The sequence below is a fragment of the Lethenteron reissneri genome, chromosome 30 (genome assembly GCF_015708825.2).
Source record: "Lethenteron reissneri isolate LAM-NWPU_2019-01 chromosome 30, ASM1570882v1, whole genome shotgun sequence".
Classification (NCBI taxonomy): domain Eukaryota; kingdom Metazoa; phylum Chordata; class Hyperoartia; order Petromyzontiformes; family Petromyzontidae; genus Lethenteron; species Lethenteron reissneri.
Genome location: NC_083808.1, coordinates 14,280,935 through 14,304,537, shown reverse-complemented (window position 1 = coordinate 14,304,537; position 23,603 = coordinate 14,280,935). Strand labels below are relative to the sequence as shown.

Here is a 23,603-nt window from a genome sequence, read left to right as displayed (position 1 = left end):
CAAAACATGACTTAGTACTTGGTGGAAAAACCCTTGTTGGCAATCACAGAGGTCAGACGTTTCTTGTAGTTGGCCACCAGGTTTGCACACATCTCAGGAGGGATTTTGTCCCACTCTTCTTTGCAGATCTTCTCCAAGTCATTAAGGTTTCGAGGCTGACGTTTGGCAACTCGAACCTTCAGCTCCCTCCACAGATTTTTATGGGATTAAGGTCTGGAGACTGGCTAGGCCACTCCAGGACCTTAATGTGCTTCTTCTTGAGCAACTCCTATGTTGCCTTGACCGTGTGCTTTTGGTGATTGTCATGCTGGAATACCCATCCCATGACCCATTTTCAATGCCCTGGCTGAGGGAAGGAGGTTCTCATCCAAGATTTGACAGTACATGGCCCCGTCCATCGTCCCTTTGATGCGGTGAAGTTGTCCTGTCCCCTTAGCAGAAAAACACCCCCAAAGCATAATGTTTCCACCTCCATGTTTGATGGTGGGGATGGTGTTCTTGGGGTCATAGGCAGCATTCCTCCTCCTCCAAACACGGCGAGTTGAGTTGATGCCAAAGAGCTCCATTTGGGTCTCATCTGACCACAACTTTTTCACCCAGTTGTCCTCTGAATCATTCATATGTTCATTGGCAAACTTCAGACGGGCATGTATATGTGTTTTCTTGAGCAGGGGGACCTCGCGGGCGCTGCAGGATTTCAGTCCTTCACGGCGTAGTGTGTTACCAACTGTTTTCTTGGTGACTATGGTCCCAGCTGCCTTGAGATCATTGACAAAAGCCTCCCGTGTAGTTCTGGGCTGATTCCTTACTGTTCTCATGATCATTGCAACTCCACGAGGTGACATCTTGCATGGAGCCCCAGGCTGAGGGAGATTGACAGTTCTTTTGTGTTTATTCCATTTGTGAATAATCGCACCAACTGTTGTCACCTTCTCACCAAGCTGCTTGGCGATGGTCTTGTAGCCCATTCCCGCCTTGTGTAGATCTACAATCTTGTCCCTGACACCCATGGAAAGCTCTTTGGTATTGGCCATGGTGGAGAGTTTGTAATCTGATTGAATGATTGCTTCTGTGAACAGGTGTCTTTTATACAGGTAACAAGCTGAAATTAGGAGCACTCCATTTAAGAGTGTGCTCCTAATCTCAGCTCGTTACCTGTTTAAAAGACACCTGGGAGCTAGAAATCTTTCTGATTGAGAGGGGGTCAAATACTTATTTCCCTCATTAAAATGCAAATCAATTTATAAAATTTTTGACATGCGTTTTTCTGGATTTTGTTGTTATTCTGTCTCTCACTGTTCAAATAAACCTACCATTAAAATTATAGACTGATCATTTCTTTGTCAGTGGGAAAACGTACAAAATCCGCAGGGGATCAAATACTTTTTTCCCTCACTGTAAGTGTTCTTGTTTTTATGTGTAACAACCCACCAGGAATACCCAAGGGCCCACCAGGTGGACGTGGTAGCCCGGGTGCACGTGGGGTTTACGAAACCTTTGAAAAACCTCGTCATCAAGGGTGCTAAGCCCGAAGGACAGCCGGTACACGCACAGCATGCACCATCATCCTCACACTGCCTCCCATTGGACAGGAATATCACCCACACACTAGCAATAAGTCTGGCTCGCTCACCCTTAGAGAATCACAGCGTCCGGCTGGACACAACAAAAGCTCAGTTTAACACGTCGGCTTTCGCGACCAGTGTTATTCATAATACAGTTTTTTGGGTTAGATCGCGCTATGTATAATAAATCTGTACATGGACAATTTTGAAACAAGAACACTTGCCTCAAGTACATTAAAACAATCTTTTTGGTTTCGATATGTCGATGACACTTTGGTTGTCTGGCCACACGGTAAAGATACACTTAATGCATTTTTTTATAATCTCAATGCACAAAACCCAGCCATTCAGTTAACCATTGAAATGGAGGTGAACAATGCACGCTCCTTCCTGGATATTTTGCTTGGATGTGGTCAAAATGGCAAAATAACACAGCGTCTACCAAAAGGGAATGTACACTGATACCTATCTGAATACAGATTCGTTTGATTACCCAGTACAGAAATCATCTCTCATCAAGACGCTCATACATCGGCGAAAACAGTGTCAGATGGTGAAAGATTCAACATGTTAAAGAAGCACTAAGGCTGAATGGTGACAATAATGTTCAATTTAACAGAGCATTAAATCTCCAAATCAAGGCCAAACAACAATTCTGCTAAAAGTGATCAGATTATCAAAACAATTAAAATACCATATATCTCAGGAGTTACTGACAAATTAGCCCGTGTTTTGCAAAAGCAAATCATTAAAGTGAGATTTGGTACAGTACACAAAATTCCAAAACTAGTGTCTTGTACTAAAGATGAATTACCGAAGCTACCAACAGAAGGTGTATATCGGATCAATTGCTTATGCGGTAAGTGTTATATTGGACAGACAGGAAGCATAAGATTAAAAGAACACCAAAGGAACATTAAATTCTCCCAAACACAGCTATTAGCAGTGGCAGAGCATGCTAGCCAACAAGGACATGCAATTGATTTTGCTACCGTTGAAGTGTTATGCAGAACTAATTATTACTGGCCAAGACTAGTTAGAGAATCAATCGAAATTGAGAAGAATTTAAATAATTTCAACCGCTGTGATAGCTGCAGACTCAGCGCAGCCTGGAAGCGTATTGTTAAGTAATACACAACACATATTGCAAATTCCTTTCAGGCGAGTCACATGATAAGTGGCTGATTACTCATCTATTGCATAATTGCATACACCCCCACCTCTACCTCTAATCTCGAAACCTGATGGGGTTCAACAATGATGACGTCATCCTGCACTATTTAAGACCGGAAGCAGGTGGATGGCTTCACTATTCTGGCAAATCGCCCGAAGATGCTGGATGTAATTTCCAGAAAAACGGCGTACTCAAATTGTAAATGTTGTGGATTCACTCTTCAACACACCGGTGGGCTAAAAATAGTAAACTGTTTGCCTTTTGTCAACGTGACACATTTTTTACTGATTGGCTGTGTTGGGTGGTGGAGGGTTGTGACACATTTAAAAATAGCGCGATCTAACCCAAAACCTTTATTATGAACAACAAAAGCTGCTATTTGCCAATCGGTGGACACAATGTTATGACAGCTTTAGTGCCAGAGTGTGAATGGGTCACTGACAGTAAGTCGTGTGATAGGCCCAGGTTATTACGAGTTAACCGACTTAAGATGACCAGTAGATGCACACAGCCTGCATTCCTCCATCGTGTGAACTTGCTGAGTTTTAGGCGTTCAACTGATTTGGAGTGAGATCCCCAGTGCTAAATTGGAACTGACCATGGGCACACTGTCCAGATATGGTAACACCTCCACCATCTCCACAACAACCCCATGGTTCATGGAGAGCTGAGGGAGTGGAGTATTTCAGAACACAATATACCCAGGCAGGTGGGTTGCTTTGGTGAGGCTGATGGTAAGGTGCCACCTTTTTCACGGAAAGTTCCAGCTTCAGCAGCAGAGCTTTCCACTCCTCCGAGTGAGCATCAATTACCAGATCATCAGCATACTCAACATGGTCAACTAGTAGAGAGCCACACATGAACTGCATCTGGGCATCGATCAGTCCTCATTTTATCTCCATCTTGATGGAAATTCGACTCGTAAAGCTATATAGTAGAGGACTGGAGGGCTGTGTCGTAGGGACAGGGAAGTCTAGCAGCTTTACTTGGGTCTGCCTACATCATGAAGGTCATTAATGGTCATCAGCATATGATCATGTAGCTCAATAGCACGACGCACAAAGCAAAACATTGGCTTAGTGATGATAACAGCAGCCTCGATAACGAGGTCAGTAATGCAGAGGTGTAGATCCTGTTGACATTCCCTACTATTTTGCTCTAGCCGACAGAGAATGTGGCATCCGAGCAGGACCACCGTGGCCTGAAACCACAGCAGGGCTCTGTGAACTTCTCCTCAGCTCGGCGTGGCGTGCGGTGCGGTGCGGTGCGTGCGATCTGTACGGTCCGTGCCTGTGGTGCATGCTGTGTGGTGTATGCGGCGCGTATGGTGCGTGTGGTTTGTGGTGTATGCGGTGCATGCGGAGCATGCGGTGCGTGCGGTACGTGTGGTGTGTGCGGTGCGTGCGGTACGTGTGGTGCGTGCGGAGAGGGTGGTGCGTGCGGAGAGTGTGGTGCGTGTGGTGAGTGTGGTGCGTGCGGTATGTGCGATGCATGTGTTGCATGCGGTGCGTCTAGGTGCGCGTCACCGTGCTCACGAAGACACCGGGCCCTGCCCTGGTCACCCTGCCCTGGTGGATCATCCTGCTCACCGTGCTGGCCGGACTCCTGCTTCTCGCCCTGCTCATCCTTCTGCTGTGGAAGGTGAACATCCCTTTTCCCCTTAAATGGATTACATTACCGATTACGTTACATATTAAATTACGGATTACTTTACGGATTACGTTACGGCCCGGAGGGTAGCGGTACCCCACGAGACGCCGCCAGGCAACCCTCTCCTGAGTGCGTCACCACGCAGAGCACGGTCCGAGCTAGTGGTGTCAACGGAAGCCTCACCGGGGCCACGTCTACCGTGGGATGCCCTGAGGTCGGCTCCAACAGATTGACGGTGCAGAATTAACCATTTCCTATTCCGTTGACATACGCGTGAGATAAGGGTACGCTGCTGCGTCCTGTATCATTCGTATTCCCCAAATTCCCACACCGCCAAGCCGCGCAGCTCAAGAAAGTAGTTCATCATCGACCGCTCAGAAACCGCGTTCTATCGGTGCGCGTTCCGTTTTGTGCGAAAAATGTACCCTTATGGAATAAACGCATTGCAGTGAACACCATGCCTTAAGCGAGTACTTACCGTACTTGTGCAGCAGCGCACACCCTCTTCGCCTACGGACAGAGTGCCGGAGGTAACTGCATGAAGCGGAGTCGTGAGTAGTGAGGTGAAGTGGGCTTTGCCTGATAGGATGGGGATGGTTTAGTTTTATTTGTGTTTGTGTGATTTGTTTACCTTTTCTGTACTTTGCACTACTATCATGTTTCTTTGTTTGTTGTAACGCTCTTACCCGCCCCTACTGGACATCTGTAAAAAAGAAGAGCTTTATAGCTCATTAGGTTCCACCAGTATAATTAGATATTCCGATTCTGATTATGTAATTTTCACACGTAGCATGCCTTTAAACCACCGCGACACGGTAGTTACTTTGCTGACTACGGTCCTGGATCTGTGTCTCTGTCCCTCCCTCCTTCGCCGTCTCTCTACAATGCCTGCAGTGTGGCTTCTTCAAACGCACGACCGAAAATATGCAGTACGAGACCGTTTACCACCGAGCACACCTCCACTTACAGCCATCAGATAGGCAAAGGCTAGGCCTGGAGTCCTAGTGACTCTTTTTAGAGGAAGGGGGGGAGGGTGTTTTATTATATGCAGTAGTCCTTTACTTGCAATTGTGGGGTGGATGATATCACATATAAGAGTTTGCGGATCAGGAAGATTCTCCACTTGGCAGCAGGTGATGTCAGGGTTGTATTTATCTTCAGCGTGTTTCCATGTAAAATGGCCACACGTGTGACATGGTGCCTTTCTAATTGGAGAATTCTAAGCCTGAAAATAATTAATATATCAGCATTGGGGTCCTATCACGAGGCAGAGGCTTATCAGCTTCATCTCTCCTGCATACCTCCAACGGATAGAGAAACGAGTGTAAAGGCTTGACTTAAAGCTTTCGTGACTGCAGGAATTTATATTATTGGGTCTTTCGGTAAAGTCATGTAGATAGATAGGTTCAAGGAAAATAACAAAAAACTACTGTTATTTTCTTTGAACCTATCTACATCACTTTACCGAAAGATCCAAGAATATGAGTGTAAAGGCTTTCTCCAATCTATAGAATGGACAAGTGATACTGCTGGGGCTCCACTGCAACATCTGAACCATGTCACGAGTGATGAATAATATATTTTATATTAATAATTTCGCCTGGTAAATCCATTCAACTGACAGTGTAACCAGCCTGACCCTGTTTCTTCTTCAACCGTGACTGTAATGAGAGAGTATAGGCCGACTGAAAATAAACACTGATAATATGAAGTCTCCGGGTTGCGTTCTGGTCATTCTTGTCTTCTCTGTGAATGGTCCCGTGGCATCAAGTGAGGCACGGGTGATTTATCCGACTGCGGAACTTTATTCCAAAATGCCCTCGAACAGGCAAGCTTGTGTCCTCCACGGCAGCAGTCACTGCAATCACGATGATGGGCAACGCTCGCCCCCCCCCCACCCAACATCATGACTAGAATGTACGGCTCAATCCCACGCTGCCCGGTCACTTAACACCTCAAAGTTACCCTCCTGCTCCGTTGGAGGCCGACATCGTCACTTGGGTGTAGCCTAATGCGGCCGTGAGTGCCCAAACCCAATCCCTGGTTCTAGATTTGAAGCTTTCGTGACTGCAAGGATTCATACTCTTAGGTTCTTTCGGTAAAGTCACGTAGGTAAAAAAAAAATTAATAAAAGAAAAATTAAACAAATTAAAAAATATTAAAAATATGTACACAGAATGTCACAAGGATCCGTCAGGCCTCCTCTCAAACAAAATATCCAAGAATAGTAGTTTACATATTTCTCCACTTCCATGGTGAATCTGATGGATGGGTGTCTGGAATTGATGTGGTCCAAGAAGTGGTTCAATGCTGGGAGGCCATGTGGCCAGATGACGAAAGTGTCATCCACATACCTCTTCCACAGGGAAGGACGCAGGGTGATGAGGGTTACAAACTGAGTAATCATTGGAAAGATGTGATTAACCATGCAAAAAATATGTAACTACACTTATTTGGACCATCTTATTTGACAGACAACTATTACAGGTCATTGATAGACAGCCAGTTTGTTGTTTTACCAGTTTTAGTTTTTTACTTGCTTTTCTTTTTTCACACGTTTGTCATGCTTGCCATGTATGAGTTACAAACCGCACCTCTCCATAACAAAGGCTCACCCTCTTAAGCCTCACCTTACCATATTAATAAAAAGTGTGCCGTACTTGGCCCTTCCCCCCTCTCCAACCATTATATATACGGAGTGGTAGCTCTTGCAATCTCTCATTTACTTGATACAGCTGTCGTGGCTGTGACGGTTCCACCTGAAGATGGAGGCTTGTGTTGCCTCCGAAACGTGAATATTTTTTAATTTGTTTTATTTTACTTTTATTAATTTAAAAAAAAATTACCTACGTGACTTTACCGAAAGAACCTAAGAGTACCAATCCCTGGTCTCGCCATTTGCACCACGCGCAGTGGCGTAGTGACTACATTATAGCTCAGGGGGTGCGACAATCGGTCAGGTGAAGCCCCAATATTTGATTTCTCTCGCACGGTCGCACCTAGGCTGTTATATATCGCGGCTTCTCTTGCCTAATCACACCATTACACTAACGGTCTCGAATCACTGAACATATCTCATGGTCATAATAAAGGTTTTAGGGTTAGATCACGTTATTTATAAATGTGTCGCAACCCTCCACCACCCGACACGGCCAATCAGTAAAAAATGTGTCACGTTGACAAAAGACAAATAGTTCACTACTTCAGCCCACCGGTCTGTTGAAGAGTGAATCCACAATATTTACAATTTTTTTTGTACGATGTTTCGCGTAATTACATCCAGCATCATCGGGCAATTTGTCAGAATCGTGAAGCCCTCCACCTGCTCCCGGTCTTAAATAGAGCAGCAGGGTGACGCCATAATCGAACCCAATCAGATGCAGAGATCGGAGGCGGAGAGGGGGGGTATTCTAATCATATAATAGATTAGTAATCAGTTCATTGCTATGATTAGTAATCAGTTGTAGATTAGTAATTAGTTGTAATGTGTATTATTTAATAACTGAACACAATCACTATACCCAATCATGTGCAGAAATCAGAGGTGGCGGAGGGGGGGAGGTTATTGTAATTATATACTACGTTAGTAATCAGTTAATTAGTATGTGTTTCCCCTATAAGGAATTGTAATATCTATTATTTAATAAAACACTTCAAGGCCGCACTAAGCCTGTAGCTGTCAGAGCGATTAAAGTTATTTGTATTTCTCAAAATTTCAATGGATTCTCTAATTAGTCTTGGCCAGTAATAATTAGTTTTACACAACACTTCAATTGAGTGGCCTTGTTGGCAAGCATGTTCTGCCACTGCCGACAGTTGTGTTTGAGATAATTAAATATTTCTTCGGTGTTCTTTTAGTCTTACGCTGATGTTACGTCCCGTCTGACCAATATAGCATCTGTCACATAAGCAATTAATCCGATATACACCTTCTGTTGATAATTTAGGTAATTCGTCTTTAGTACAATATACTAGTTTTCGAATTTTGTGTACTGTACCAAATCTTACTTGAATGTTTTTCTTTTGCAAAACACGGGCTAATTTGTCAGTTACTCCTGAGATATATGGTATTTTTAAATTGTTTTAATAATCTGATCACTTTCAGCAGTGTTGCTTTGCAATCGTGATTTGGCATTCAGTGCTCTGTTAATTTGAGCATTATTATAGCCATTCTGTCGTAGTGCTTCTTTAACATGTTTAATTTCTCTCACTAGACGTTCTCCATCTGACACTGTTTTATCCCGATGTATGAGCGTCTTGATAAGAAAGGATTTCTGAGCTGGGGAATAATGTGAATCTGCATTCAGATAGGCATCAGTGTGCATTCCCTTTCGGTAAACGCTGTGTTATTTTGCAATTTAGGCCATGCCCAAGCAAAATATCTAGGAAAGGGAGTGTGTTATTCACCTCCGTTTCCATGGTGAACTGGATCGCAACACAAGCGATCGTCCTCAGGTAAGGACTATTGCTTGTGTTTCGATCGAAACGTCGTGATTTTTTTCTTATTTCTCTATCTACATGACTTTACCGAAATATCCAAAGAGTATATTTCATGGTGGTTGTCAAGGAGGCCCCAACTCGTAGCTTTGGCCACCAGGGGGGGTCAGGTACCCCCTGCCCCCACGCTCGTTACGCTACTGACCACGTGACTTGCAATAGAAAAACCGAGGCGATTCCACGTGCGACTCACTTTCGGCAAGCTCGCACCGATAACACGCATATCCTTCCTGAACCGCACTGGAACCGTGTCACTCCCGCCATGCCAATAGTAATTTAAAATGACGAATCCATCATAACTAAGGAAGGAGACGCAATTAGGAGACCTGGCCTCAATGTGTCACCAAGGCTACCCGACACTCAGACTCAAGTAGATTCCGAAATCTCATTGGAAACCATTGAATGCAGATGCTGCGGCGAAATGTGTTCACCACCATGTGAGAAGAATTGTGCATAGATTTACGAGTGAATTTTTACTCTGTATACATTCTGGAGTACCAACCATTAATATCAAGGGTGCACCAGAAATAACAAATTACTATACATGTGTATACAACAACTGATTAGACTTCAAGTCTGTGAGTTTTGCATCCATAAAATATAAAGTTGCATTAGGATGCAATACTTTTTGAAATAGCAGTTTTACAAAGTACATTGGTAAGTGGTATTTTTTTATTATTATTAGCAAATAATTTAGTTTTACGGTTAATATATCACAATAATTTAATTATTAAGTTAAAGTTTAATCAAAAATAAGTACTACACTCTTGGCGGGGTACGTCATTATCGGACTGTAGTAGTGGGGAGCGGTAGCGCACTGCGAGACGAACCCGGCGACTCAAGTTCAATTCCCGCTCACGGCTAGCACCAGTGACAATTTAAACCGATCCTGGGTCTCCCCTAGGTCGACTCAGCCTCAAATTAGTACCTGGTGCAGTGTGTAAAAATCACTACTCGGCAGACATAAGGCGGGAGAGCGTGGTGTTGGCTACCCACCCCTTTGTGTGCCATTCCAGCCTTCATATATGCTCGCTAACAGCACGTGCTCCTTCAGTCTAAGGCTATACGGGGGATCTTTGGTCTTCGTCGAGGTTTCTTCCATGCACAAACCAATTCACCTCCACAGCTTCTGATTGGCTATGGGGTTTCGTGCAGAATGGGAGCGCCACAAATTCTGCCCAGCAAATCCAACAAAATACTTGGCTCATGAATTTGGAGCCAATAACTTTTGGGGCATGAAAGCCCACTAATTGAGCCCTCACCGCCACTACGCTACGTCGAGTGGAGTGCGGTACTGTCATTGAGAATGGCCACGCCTGTGGGGAGACGGTGTCATGCCAAGAGATGTCATCATCACAAGTTTGTGCGACAGTGATAGTGTGACGTCCCCCTCATAGGGCATCCTGGCGGAAGCAGTGATTCCAAGCCATTCCCCCGCCAGAGCCGGGGCTCAGGAGAGTGAAGTCAGAGCAGGAGGGGGGTGGGAATGTGGAGACCTCCAGGCCCAGCTACGTAACTGTGGTGCCACGGCCGCGGAGCAACTCCGCAAGCGCCACGACTCCCCCTTGGCCCCTACACTGAGCACACACACAGCGCATACACGTAGTGTCCTGGTGGGGGATTGCCTGGCACATCGGGGTTTAATCCGAAAACAGATCACATTCCGGTGCCCCTGAGATGGCTTAACATTGTATGGGCATAAGAAAGTTCACTGGGCCAGCCACAGAGTCATTTACGACATTGGCAGAGGCTGAGGGTGGAATATTAGGCAAGGGCTGATCAGGGGGTCAGAATTAAAGAGCACAGGAGAACAATGGGTGGGGGGAGCAGCAGCACTCCCCCATGGCACAGGGTACAAGTGAGCAACGGTGCAGGTGAGCGCACGATTGACTTCAAGCTTTCGTGACTGCAAGAATTCATATTCTTGGGTCTTTCGGTAAAGTCACGTAGATAGGTTCAAAGAAAATAACAAAAAACTCCGACGTTTCAATCGCAACTGATCAAAACCCGAAGAATAAGCGCACGATTGGCTGCGCGGTGCGACCACCCTGGGCCTTTGAAGTTTAGGGAATAAAACGAGTAGCCCGGGATGATTTTGGGTCTTATCTTCAACCTCTGGGCCGTCAAGACCCACTCCGTGCCGTCCTGCCTCCTCGAGCCGCTCGCAGCATCCGTGTGATGCAAGCGACTGCTGCTACGAGGCAGTGATAGGCAAAGTTTTCTCTCGTCCTTCTCCCTCCGACTCTCACAGCGTCCGTGCGACGCCATGAGCACGGCTTCGAGGTACGTGGCAGGACGTGTGAGCAACTGGGTATGTAGGCTGCGCTAGGTTAGGCTCTTCTCGCAAAATATTCCCCCAGTGAATAAAACGCTAGTACAGAACATCGGCGTGGTGTCTGCGATTTGCGTGTGGTGCGAATGTGTGGGGAGACGGTGTGCGCGGGAGAAGAGCAAGCGTAGAGTTGCAGCGTGCGCGGGCGTGCTGAGAGATCGCTGCAGGCGTGGGTGCGGTCGTGCGGCTGTGGGCCGCGTTAGTGGTGGTGTACACGGGCGAGTGTGTGGGTTAACTCCATGCGGCGGTGAGCCAGCAGTTTAGCCATGTCGCTCAGAGAGGGCGCTCGCGGAGGGGGGGAGATCGACGCGGTGGAGGAGGGAGTGCCCCACCTGCCCAGCGAGGGCGGTGGGGTGTATGGCGGCCCCCACATAACGAATCTGTAGCGTGACACGGCATTGTCTAATGTTTACAACACAGTGTCGCTTGTTGTTCGAGAGTTAGAGCCGTTGGTCAAGGTTCATTCAGCACGCTATACACATTACATAAACCCATTTATATATTTTTTAAAGGTTATCTGAAACATGTTTTAACTGCACAAAGTTTCATCAAAATTAGTAGCATCTTCACGACTCATGTCCACGACGACCTCTGAATGGAAATGGCACATTGCTGTGATTTAAACAAAACGTATTTGGACACTGGCAAGCAGGTATTTGAAAAATGTTACACAGTTATGAAAATCGCCGTGTAATACTTTAATTGCACAACTTATCACACGTTGACCAGCATACAACCAGAGCCGCCTTAAGCTTCAGCAGGGATGGAACGTACAAAAGGAACGTGGGGGGGCGCCATCATACCCGAGCAAACGTCAAAACCGAGTAACTGAAAATGCAGGAGCCGAGCATCAAGCAAGGCCCGATAGACTAGAACCACCACTTCCAGTCAAAGTTGTATCTCAATGTAAGAGACTACTGTGGGTGGTGCATTTTTGATCTGTGAGTAAACCTCTGAACATTTTGAAGTGTGATTCCCATTCCAATGCCAAGCCTATCATACCACCTCAAATTAAGACCGCAATTGAGTATGTAAAAAAAGCAATGGCAAAGCCTTCAGTTAATTACAGCTCTGGTGTTATCTGCAAAGGCCAGGTTGCTTGAAACATAATTTCACGAGTCGACTTTACACGGTGACATTGTTGACAAGCACCACTTCCGGTGTAATGACAAGCACTGCAGTGGGGTCGCCGTGCCAGGTCACAACACTGCACACGGCATGCGACACACGAATCGTGCAAAAAGTGCCTCGTTAAAACCAATGGTCTCGAAAAGTACCAAAATAGTCAACAAGTCACCCAATACGGCAGTCAAACTGATAATGAACAGATACAAAACTACAAATGTTTAAATCTTTCCTACTAGGATACCCGTGCTAGGTTGAATTCTGCCAATCCTATGGTTCCAGCTTCACCCAGCACTCGAGTGCAATTCAGTTATTTTCCATTGGCTAGTTATTTGCAATTGCCAATGAGGGTCGATCAACGCAGTCTCCAGTCCACCAAGTCAGTCCGATTCACAACCCGTGGAGGTATCGCCGGCCATCACTGCATCATAATGACGTCGTCGTCATCGTCGTCGTCGTCGTCGTCGTCGTCGTTGTCGGTGCTGGAGAGGCTCTGCACAGAGGAGGAGGAAGAGGACGAGTCCGGGCTGGAGATGTCCACGGTGGCGCTGGGCCGCGGCGCGGAGCGTGGCGGCCGCTGCTGTGCACGCGCCACCGCCACCGCCGCCACCGCCGCCCGCCGAGGAGTGGTGCTGCAGGATGGTGGACTGTGCTCGCAGCGCACACACACGCGCGCACACACACGCACGCACGCATAAAGACAAAGATCCCCCGTATAGCCTTAACAGACTGTAGGGGTAAGTGCTGTTAGCGAGCACCTATGAAAGCCAGCACGGTACACGAGGAGGTGGGTGGTCAGCACCACGCCCGACCGCCTTTGTCTCCCCAGTGGCGATGTTTACACACCGCATCAGGTACTCATTTTGAGGCTGAGTCAACCTAGGGGAGGCCCGGGACCGGTTCAGATAATCATCACTGGTGTTGGCCGTGAGCGGGAATCGAACACTAGTTGCTGGGTTTGTAGCGCAGCGTGCTAACAGACACACTACCGCTCACGCAGACAGCATTCAAGACAGACACACAGAGACTGAGGGAAAGACAAAGACGGAGAGACACGGAGAGACAGGGAAGCACGCCTCTCCTCGAGTCGGCTTGGGCAGGGCACGTCACTAGCCACTAGCACCTCCAGCGTGTACTGCGACACCTACACTGCTGCGTCTCTCTGTTTTGGTGTCTCTCCATGTCACTGTGTGCATCTCCGTGTCTGTGTGTATCTCTGTTGCCCCCGTGGAGATACACAGTGGCGTATCTTTCAGCGCCGCGTGTTTGCGATCCGAGTGTAAACACGTCGTGAATCAACCCACGGGGCTCTGGGGCAAAAGGAGCGGCTTTGCAAACGGAAGTTAGCAAGTTTATAAAACGAAACTTTTTATTTGACCAGATAAGGCCCCATTAGCTATATACAGTACTCCCTGGTTATTCGCAAGGGATACGTTCCTGAGATGCTCGTGAATAGAACATTTTGCGTATGATATTGAATAACCTCAAATACGTAAATAAGCTATTCAATACATGATAATTATCACATTACTTTATCTTATCACTGTTTCTCATAACTTTATCCCCTCACTTTAATCCTATCACTTTATCTCTCATCACTTTATTTTTATTTCTCTGTCGATGCAGCAGTCGTGTAGCGTTCCAGATGCGATTCGCAGATAGCCAAAATTACGGAAAGAAAGTTCGTAAATATCGAGGGAAAACTGTAGCTCTTTTTCAGAAGCGACCTAACCACAAATGATAGCCCAATGAAGTGGCTTATGACGTGCAAATTAATAGCGGCCAAATACTCTAAACGCATGTTGATTCTAAATGTGTAGGGAAAACCCGGAGGACCCGGAGAGAGAGACACGCAAACTCCAAATATACAGCAGGCGTCAGGGTCGGGATGGAACCAATGATCTCCTGTATACCAGGCGAGGTAATTAACATCCTGGTTGGGGGTTGAAAAAACGACGACCACCTTGTGGAGAAGTCAAGAGTGGTCGTTCTATGATAAAACCCACGCCCCACCAGAGAAACATGGAATTTCCACCACTGGCTCAGGGCTGTAAACGGGAGACAAGCACCGTTTCAGTATTCATTTGAGCCGGAAATCACTTTGACTCTTAAGGATTGGTACTGCGCACCCCGCCACTGGAATCCTTCAGCGTGATGGAGCAGGCTGGCGTTTTGTTGCAATAAAAACATTTAAAAATTATTTTTAAAGTATCAGTACGTCAGCGAGCGGGTCACGTGCAGGGCCACACGAGTTGCGTGCACGCGTGCGGCGGGGCGGGGGGGCCTCACCTTTAACCGCTGCTTCGTCTCCTCCGTCACCCCGGCGGTGAGCGTGTGTGATGTGACGGTGGTGGAGAGTGGTGGCACCGTGAAGGGGTTCAGCTGAGACCCCGGTGCTCGTGACGAAAGGGCCAGTTTGGCGGCCGACATGGAGGGCGCTGACATTTTGGAGAGCGAGGCCACCACTGTCGCTGGGACATTTGCCAGCAGAGATGAAGAGGAAGTCGTCCCCACCGCGCGAGCTGCTGCCGTAGCCGAAGCCGATGACGAGGCGGCTGGCCCAGACCTCGCGGACGTGGCACGGAATGAAGCCGAGGTCGAATGCGACGACGGCATCGGCGCGCTGGGCAATGTCGCGGGCGGCACTGCCGGCATTTTCGATGCCACGTAGTAGGCTCCTGATGGCAAGATTGACGGCATGGACGATATCTGTGTCGATTTGAAGGGAAATTTTGATGTGGAGGGCGCTGCCGCGGATGACCGCGACAATGGATACGGAGCCCTCGGTTTAGCGGCAAGGGATGAAGACGTGTGGGGTAGGGCTGACATCACTAACGACGACCGTGCCGACTGCGATTGTGCCTGCGTCCTCATGGCCAGCGCGGCGGAAGAGGTTCCCGCTGAATGCGAGTGAACTATTGGAGCCGACGTAAACTTCGGCACTGTGGAAGCGTGCACGGAGTGCGACGTCTGTGCCATGGTTTTGGTCATCGAGTGGGACATTGATGAAGGGATAGGCGGATTTTTGAGGGGTATGACGAGCCTGGACACAGAGGTCTGGGTGCCTCTGGGCCTGGCGCGAACGCCGTCTCCTGCAGGGAGAGACAGAAAATCCTCAGTGAGAGGTAAGGGAATGCAGTGAGATATGCTGGGAGGCAGACACTGAACTTCACAACGTGTTTAAATGCAAATATCGAATGGGTCTTTATAAGGGAATATACAGTACTACTCACACATTTCCATAAATGATGCAAACAAGTGCCTATGAAACAATACAGTCTCAGAGTTGGAGTTTAGTTAAGTTAAATACAAAAACAATTTAATATCTTGGGTTTGGTTGTTGTTTTACACTCGCTGGTGACCGGGCTGCGGCCATGAACTTGCTGCACTCGAGGGCCAAGTTTAACCACAAGACGGCCGACAGTCGCGTCGTGGGGTGTGAGCGGCAGCGGTGGCGAGGGCTCACCGGGCTTGGCATTGTAATCCTGTAGCCACGGTCGCGGGCCCTGGGGCTGCCGGGCGGGTGCGTGCACAAGGCTGGGCGCCGTGGGCACATACACATGCTGGCTCTGCTGCTGGGCAGGGACAAACATTTCCCTGCAGTCCTTTGTAAACTTTGGTGTCAAGGGACCTTCCGCTGGCATCTGCATCACGAAAAATTAAACAGTGTTATTCTTCCACACCCCGTTGGGTGCATAAACGAACCCCGGTTATTAGTCTGAAATCGTTTGGCGATGTTCACGGTACACGCGTCGTTTGTGTGCGAGTCACGTTTCATTCCTTCGCGTTGTTACACACGGAACGCACGGATTATAGAGGGTACGTAGCTCAATGAGATCAATCTAACTGTTAAGAAAACGAATTGGGCTTGGGCAGGACACATCTCGGCTGGAGAGGGCGAGGACCGATGTAGTCAAGAATGACGACGGAGTGTGAGTGTGTACATATGTTGGAGCGGCAACTAAAGAACGGAATGTGTTCTAGAGGACGTCGATGGCAAGGAGATGGAGCGAATAGTTCACGAGAGAGCTTCTGTGCGTCGCCACACTCGACGGCCATGTCTGCCATTTTAACCAATGGCAAAAATCTAAGGTTGTGTAGCGATGTTGATTTGCCTATTAAACCTCAGCATGTGTAGATTGGCAACACATGTCCATGATGAGAAGCCAACTGATAGAACTGGAGTTTTAAAGCGTTTTGCGTGTAAAATGAGTGCAAACGTTCACCTGTTTCTGCATCGTTGCAGACAGCTGCTGGTGACACAATCGAATAGCGTGCTCCAAAGACGCCCCTCCTTCCTCTGGCTGCACAATAGAAATGTACAAATAAAACGTGACTAACAACGACAATAGCTACCGTTCACCGCTAAGCGGTGCTGACATCCGCACGGCTAATGTTTTCAAGTCCTCTGCATTGGCCAAGGACCTACTGGCAGGTGGTCACTGGTAGATGCACCAGCCACGCGCTCCCCACGGTGCCAACTTGCTGCGCACTATTGTGCCACTTGGTGCTGGCAAACAGCTGTTGCCCTCAAACGTTCCGGTTATGGGTCAACTCAGCTTTCACCATCATCATCATCTCCCCAGCACTGTGACGATGAGTCCAACCTCAAGTCAAGACCAGTTGTTGACGCTTTGATTTGCTCCCGCCATAGGAATGTGCCATCTACACCAACTGCTCAGAGCTGTGAAAAGGAGTTGAGCAGCAACCCACACTTACCTGGATGGAAAACCACTTGACTTTGAATATTGGAGGACAATATTAATACATTGCTTTGCAATACAAAGTCACACACGTACCACATACATCACTCTAATTTTTACTATAATAGACAAAGTAATTTATACCATACCCATAATAATACTAAACGGAGCACTAAGAGAACCACACCACAGCTGGTTCTTAGCTCAATAACTCAATTTGAACGAGCAACTAAATTATCTTTTGATGGACTGGCACCTAAAGAAAATGCGTGAATGAGGGCGCTGCCACAGTGGCGTAGTGGTGAGCACACTGAACGTGCAATCCAGAAGTCACCGGTTCAATTCCCCTCTTGCGACGCGGCAGTAAAAACAACGGGGCGAGTTTCTTAAATCCCTCGCCTGAGTCCTCCCAGCGGTGTAACTGGGTGCAACCACCACAGTGAGTCGATCGGCAGGTCGCGTGCGGCCAGATAAAGCACACACACTCCAAACTTCTTCCAAGATGCGTGGTATATGTGGAAGAGCAGACCAAATATCGTCTCCGGCAGGCCCTTCCACCAGCAGTGGTGTGAGCAAGCCAATGCAGGGGTGTATTTTTACCTTTTAACAACTGAGACAATGTGAGGTTCTAGCTTAGCTTTGTTTCATTTTACATTATTTTGAAAATAAAAATCCACCACAGCAGCACCAATGTCAAGACTCTCTGCGTGCCTTATTGGCTGGATGGCAATGCCAACACCAATCATTCCCTCCCTACTCTTCACTGCCAACGCTTTTGGAGTTTTTTGTTGGCGAGCTGCTACAGTAGGAGAGTGACGCAAATGGACAGCAGATGCGCACCGAGAACAAGGGCGCTGCGGTCATGCCGTGCCACAGATCTCACCGGCTTGATGAGCGTGTACGCGCGCACGATGACCTGCTCCACACGGCCCAGGTCGTCTGCCTGTGACCTCTGACCCTGCTGCCACAGACGGAATGCCTCCAGCAGCAAGGAACGTACACGCTCCATGCGCCCCAGCTTTGTGGAGCTGCCAAGGAAAGTAAAATGACAGCGCTCGTAACAATATCCAATCGAATACATCACTGAACTTCACAACGTTCCAACACATCCAAATGTCACTGTCTCGCTTGCACAATGCTCACTCCGCTGGGTCTGTCCTTAGTTGAGTTGGCGATCAGCTAATCCCTTGCTTATATTTCTCTGACCGTGGCTTCCCCTGGCTTTCCCTATCTCCACCCAGCAAATCTCTCTGCAAGCCAGGGATGCCGTGCTGGTATTGCCATAGCCCTGCGGAGCGCCGGCTCTGACCGCACCTCTCCACTGGCTCCTCTGCCTGTCCTGCTAAGCTCCCACTCTAACCAGAGACCTTCACTGAAGTGCATCACACACCACAGTGATGCATCCTAACTCCTCTCATCTCCTATGCCCTGGTGAGACTCATCTCCGGTTCCAACAACAGTGCCTAGGCACTGAACTGTCCAACTCGCGTTGCAGACATTTGCATTTTGAACCCGACGGCCGCCCTGGTTCATACTGTGGGTGTATTAACCGCAAAAAATACTACGCATCATCTGTTTCACAGTGGACGTTAAACATCACCTGACACCATTCATGGTCCAAAAACAAACACACGAGGATCGCCTCTCCTCCTGGCAGATGAATACCCTTGTGCCCTCAGGGACTGCTAATGTAAGTCACCCAACACGTGTAAAGTGTCCCTCAGATGCCACGGTGTAAAGGGCGCCCTATCCAAGCAGGCGTTCCTCACCTCTCTGTGAAGGGGTTAAACGCCGGCTTGGCTCTGCCTTGCTCGACGCTGCTCCCCACGCCTGCGTGTCGAGCCTCCGGCCTGCTGCAGGAGCCTTTACGCTGCTCCGCTTCCTCCTCCTGGGATCCGCACGAGCACACATATGCTCAAAGACAAAGATTCCCTGAATAGCCTCATCAGACTATTGGGGAAAGTGTTGTTCGCGAGCATCTATGAAGGCCGGCATGGCACACAAGGGGGTGGGTGGCCAGCACCACACCCAGCCGCCTTTGTCCCCCAAGTGGCGATGCTTACTACACACTGCACCAGGTACTCATTTGAGGCTCAGTCGACCTAGGGAAGGGCCAGGACCGGTTTAAATAATCGTCACTGGTGTTGGCCGTGAGCGGGAATTGAACCCGGGTTCGTAGTGCAGCGCGTTAACTGCTATACCACCGCTCCCCAGACACACGCACACGCATGTACGGAGCCGTGGCAAGACCCCACATGGAGACCGTCGTTACCCACGGACACATCGCGGCCTTTCACAAACCACCTACAGCAAGGCGGCAGATTCGCGGAGATGGCACGGGGTGGCGCTCAGCCGCTGCCCTCACGGTGGCCACGAGCGCTACGGCCAAGGCCATGCAGCCTCCACGAGGGCCTTGCATACATCTCACCGCCATCGACTTTGATTGGGTGTTAAACATCGAGATGTCTGCCAGCCATCTCGTGGAGTGGAAACCGCATAACAAGCACGGTTGTATTGGTATTGTTGAATGTTTTTGTCCTCTTCTCCAATGTCAATTCGCTTGTATCCACCGGCATAGGGTGACGCATACTTGAGGATTTGGTTACGGCACTGACAAATCCGCAGCAGTCACAAGTGGTGTGTTTAACCTGTGGGTATTCACAGCCGATGTTATGATTCACAATTTATTTTTGGGTAATGATCTGACCTAATCTGTGTCATTTGGAACCCTGCATTATCCAATTGCTACATTTGGATGTGAGGGGTTGATCGTCGTCTCACCGGTGAGTGAGCTGAACAACAACAATTGGCGCGTCGTTAAAACGCGTGACCACGTGGCTATCTAACCTGGTTGGCCGTGTCGGGTGGTGGAGGGTTCCTTATCCACTTGCATGGATAAGGCTTGCCACACAGCACCCGACGGTAGTGGTGTTGTGCAGTCACAAATGTGGAACGGCATAGACAAGCTACCATTGCCACGACTATGCTTATTTATCCTGGAGAGCCTCAAGAATGTTTTTTTTCCCCAAGAGGGTCCTGCAAGTTTTCGGGTGAGGGAGCAACGTTTGATATGCGAGTCATCTTACAAAAATGTGGACGACGCCGGCGCACGGGATCTCTTAACGTCCACCGCGAAGCAGACTACGCAAAATGTTTGGTTAATACACCCATGGTATTAACTAGTGGTATTAACCAGGGTGGCCTGCAGAATTGAACTGCCAACCTTTGCATTAAGTGGTGAATCCGCTACTGCTGTGCCCCGTCACACTGGACCCAGAGTTATTTACTGCCCTGACATACACAGCGACTGCGAGTTCAGAACAGCTTAATGTTGTTAACTGGCAACTCTGAGTCAACAAAAACACAATTCTGAATGTTATGTCACAGATGACATGAAACACTACTTCTTCTCCGTAATCGCTCGGGCAAGTGTGACAAAAGGTGGAAGTGTCGTGTGTGAACGACGATCGACAGCGAGTACCGTTTTAACAATGTTCTGCAAGTTTTCATCCAAGACTTGTGCGGCGGAGGAGAAGGCCTGCTTTGCCAACTGCAGGCGATCCACATCACGCAGATACTTCCTGCAGCACGGCGGCACGGCGGCACAGACAGCAGCAGCAGGTTAACTGACTGTGAGAAGCTTCAGACAGTGTCTAACACATTCACAAGAAGTACTGTGTGGGGCGTTTGTTAACGCCTTAACGGACAATGACTCACAGCCAGGAAGTGGTGCAATGCAATGTGTGTTCATTTGAGCAGGAGTTCACGTTAACACTTGACTTGCCTCCAAACACAGCGTGCCGGTGGGCTTTGGAATGGGGTCCTATGAGAGACGTTACTGCGTGGTTGGGGGGGGTGGCTGCTACCAAAAGTAACTCTCACAATGGCCAGAGATGATTTAACAGCTCCGCCACAACGGTGAGAGAGTGGGGTTCATGCATAATCTCTCCGGTCCCATTCACCAGCGTGACAGGCCTTGTCCAAGGATCCCCCATCAGCGAGCGCCTCTACAATCTACATGGAGCTGATCGAGTCTCGTGCTTGGCGCACGTGGAGTGGTGGTGTCAGCACCGTGCGGATGGTGGTGGGAGTGACGTGGGGAGTGAGTGTCTCACTTCCCCTGGTCAGGCGTGCGGTGGAGAGCGGACGACACTCGCAGCAGCGTGTCGTGGTCCTTGAGCCGCTGCAGAACGTCCAGCAGCAGTACGATGGAGCGATTCATGTGAGCGCCGAAGCTGCCGGGGCGATCAATCTCATCGACGGGGATCCGCCACACGCCCTGCACTCCAGGGCATGCACACCAGCGCCAAGATGTTATCTTCCTTGCCAGGTACAAAGGAGGGCGTGGGTTCGATTCTGACTCCGACACCTGTATATTTGGAGTTTGCGTGTTCTCTCCCCGTGATGCGTGCGTGGATTTTTCTCCAGGTCCACTGGTTTTTTCCCTCCACATTTAGAAACATGTGTAGAGAGAGTGCACTGACTCGTGGCCAGAAGTGGTAATTGCGGGTTTGAGAACAGTATGGGCAGAAAGAAAGGCAGATACACGGGAGCGACCACAAGGGAGAATATCTAGGCCAAGGGTCAGAGAGGGGATCCAGCTGGGAGTTCCCAGAACTAGCTAGAGAGTTCGAGAAAGGAGCTGTGTCCAGGGTGGAGCCACGGCCATGCTGGGAGGATATAAGGGAGCGAGGAGCGGGATTCTGGGCTGTCGTGGGGGTCGGAGTCCAGGGCGGAGCAAGGCCACGCCGGGAGCATAAGAGGGAGTCGTGAGCGAGAGCTCGGGGCTGTTGCTAGAAGTGGATTCCCTCGCCGTGCTGTTGTCTCGCCACCATCGTCGCCGCCTTCTTCACCATCGCTGGACGCCGCTAGCTAGACAGTCCTGCCAACTGTTCTAGTTAGATAATGCCGCCGATGATAGACGGTTGCGTGTGTGACATATATATGGTGTACACCCACGTAGGGTGCGTATAGTCCCCATTGTGGGTAAGAATAAAGAAGGTGCCTCCCACTACTACTGTCTCCGAACTGCGTCACTACACACGCATTAAGATTATTTGGCTGCCGCTTTAAATTCCCACATGTGATGATATCAGCCACTTCGAAGCGCTATCATGTGTGGCCAGGTCCCCTCTGAAAAAGAGTGAATAGCTCAGTGAGCTTAATCGGGTAAAATAAAATAGTTTAGTTTTAAGTTTACTGCGGACTGACACGCCACTGCGCTCTGACACATATCTGCTCGGGCTGAACGCCTTTTGGTCTCCTCTGGTCTAACACCGTTTGAAACGAGGCTCAAAAGAAAGCTGTCTCGGGTGTGGACCAATCAGTTTCAAGGACAATGAATATATTATGTTTTTTGTTTGCATTCTGACAACAAGCATTGGTGGTTAATGCAGACATGATTCCTTGTAAAAGGTTTCAGTTTGGTGCTTTAACGTCTTAACACCTGTTTATTTGCCAGAACAAAGGGGAGAAAACCTATTATCACATAACTGCTAATTGAAACATCACTGCACACTGACATCACTGCACAGAGACTCATCACTCCAAACATCTGACGCATGTACAGCGGACTGCGTTCACATTTTCTGTATTAAAAAGCAGGAAATGGTCTGTAAGATGTGACGCATTTCCAGCGCTGATGGCAAGTATTTTGTGAGGCCAGTTGGAGGCAAATTGGCTCCCATCATTACAGTCCCATGGAACTTGGGACTATCACGATGGGAAGACAATATGACCTGTGTCTAGACAGGAGCACACTAAGCCGTGCAAATAACACGATGGGACACGCGCCCTCTTGCTGGGGGCGAGACTCACGTTGAAGAAGTTGGTTTTGTTGCGCTCAAACAGGAGGCCCTGTGCTGGCATGTGTGGAAGCTTATGCCATGCCATCGCGCTTCCCAGCAGCACATCCCGAGCCCACGCCAGGTTCTGCATGGGGGAGACGTGCGGGAGACGAGGTGGCGCAACGCGTCACATCATATTAACAATTGAATAATAAGAATTAAAATAATGAATAATTTACTTGGTTTAGTATTCTCGGCGACGTGGTGGCGCTCGGCTATCGCGACGGTGACGCTTTTCACGGGCAGCGGCGACGGCGTGCCAAGGCCGTGCCGCTCACCTTGTGCTCACGCCCGTGAGCGTAGAGGTGCGCCAGGCGGTACAGGCTCTTGTAGTGCTGGGGGAAGCGGTTGAGGCAGAGGCGCAGGGCGCGCACGCACATGTCCACCAGGGCGCGGCGGCACGTGGCGCGGCACGCCGGCAGCGGCGGGGCCGGGGGCACCGAGTCGGCGCCTGCCGGGGAAGCGGCGAGGGGTGGCACGGTTCCGCCACCGGCGTTGGACGTGGCGGAGGCGGCGCCGACGTTGGACGCGGTGACGGCGCTGGAGGCCGTGGAGTAGGAAGGGTCTCTCAGATTGCCCTTGGATTCCACTGCTTTCGTTTTCAATTCCTGCCCAAGGGTGGAAGGACAGAGAGCGTTGTTTTCGCAACGCGTGTCGCGAGAGGTCCAAGCCCTGGAGGCATTTGCTGCCCGTATCCAAAAATACACATCG

General features: G+C 49.0%; 2 protein-coding genes across 3 annotated transcripts in view; one reads left to right on the top strand and one right to left on the bottom strand.

Moving 5' to 3' along the window:
• Positions 1-6,100, top strand: part of LOC133349562 (integrin alpha-6-like) — a 57,390-nt gene extending 51,290 nt beyond the window's left edge. For both annotated transcript variants that reach the window (XM_061563125.1, XM_061563126.1), the window contains 3 exons: positions 1,435-1,542; positions 4,255-4,380; positions 5,284-6,100. In XM_061563125.1, coding sequence (XP_061419109.1) covers positions 1,435-1,542; positions 4,255-4,380; positions 5,284-5,394 — 345 coding nt within the window. In that variant the 3' untranslated portion in view covers positions 5,395-6,100. The remainder of the gene's footprint in view (positions 1-1,434; positions 1,543-4,254; positions 4,381-5,283) is intronic.
• A 5,801-nt stretch (positions 6,101-11,901) lies between these two features.
• Positions 11,902-23,603, bottom strand: part of LOC133349561 (calcineurin-binding protein cabin-1-like) — a 72,701-nt gene continuing 60,999 nt past the window's right edge. The window contains 11 exon segments of the mRNA XM_061563124.1: positions 11,902-12,962; positions 12,964-13,000; positions 14,634-15,435; positions 15,810-15,987; positions 16,570-16,647; positions 17,930-18,074; positions 18,816-18,934; positions 20,528-20,627; positions 21,162-21,325; positions 22,864-22,977; positions 23,171-23,500. Of these exon segments, the coding sequence (XP_061419108.1) occupies positions 12,762-12,962; positions 12,964-13,000; positions 14,634-15,435; positions 15,810-15,987; positions 16,570-16,647; positions 17,930-18,074; positions 18,816-18,934; positions 20,528-20,627; positions 21,162-21,325; positions 22,864-22,977; positions 23,171-23,500 (2,268 nt within the window). The 3' untranslated portion in view covers positions 11,902-12,761.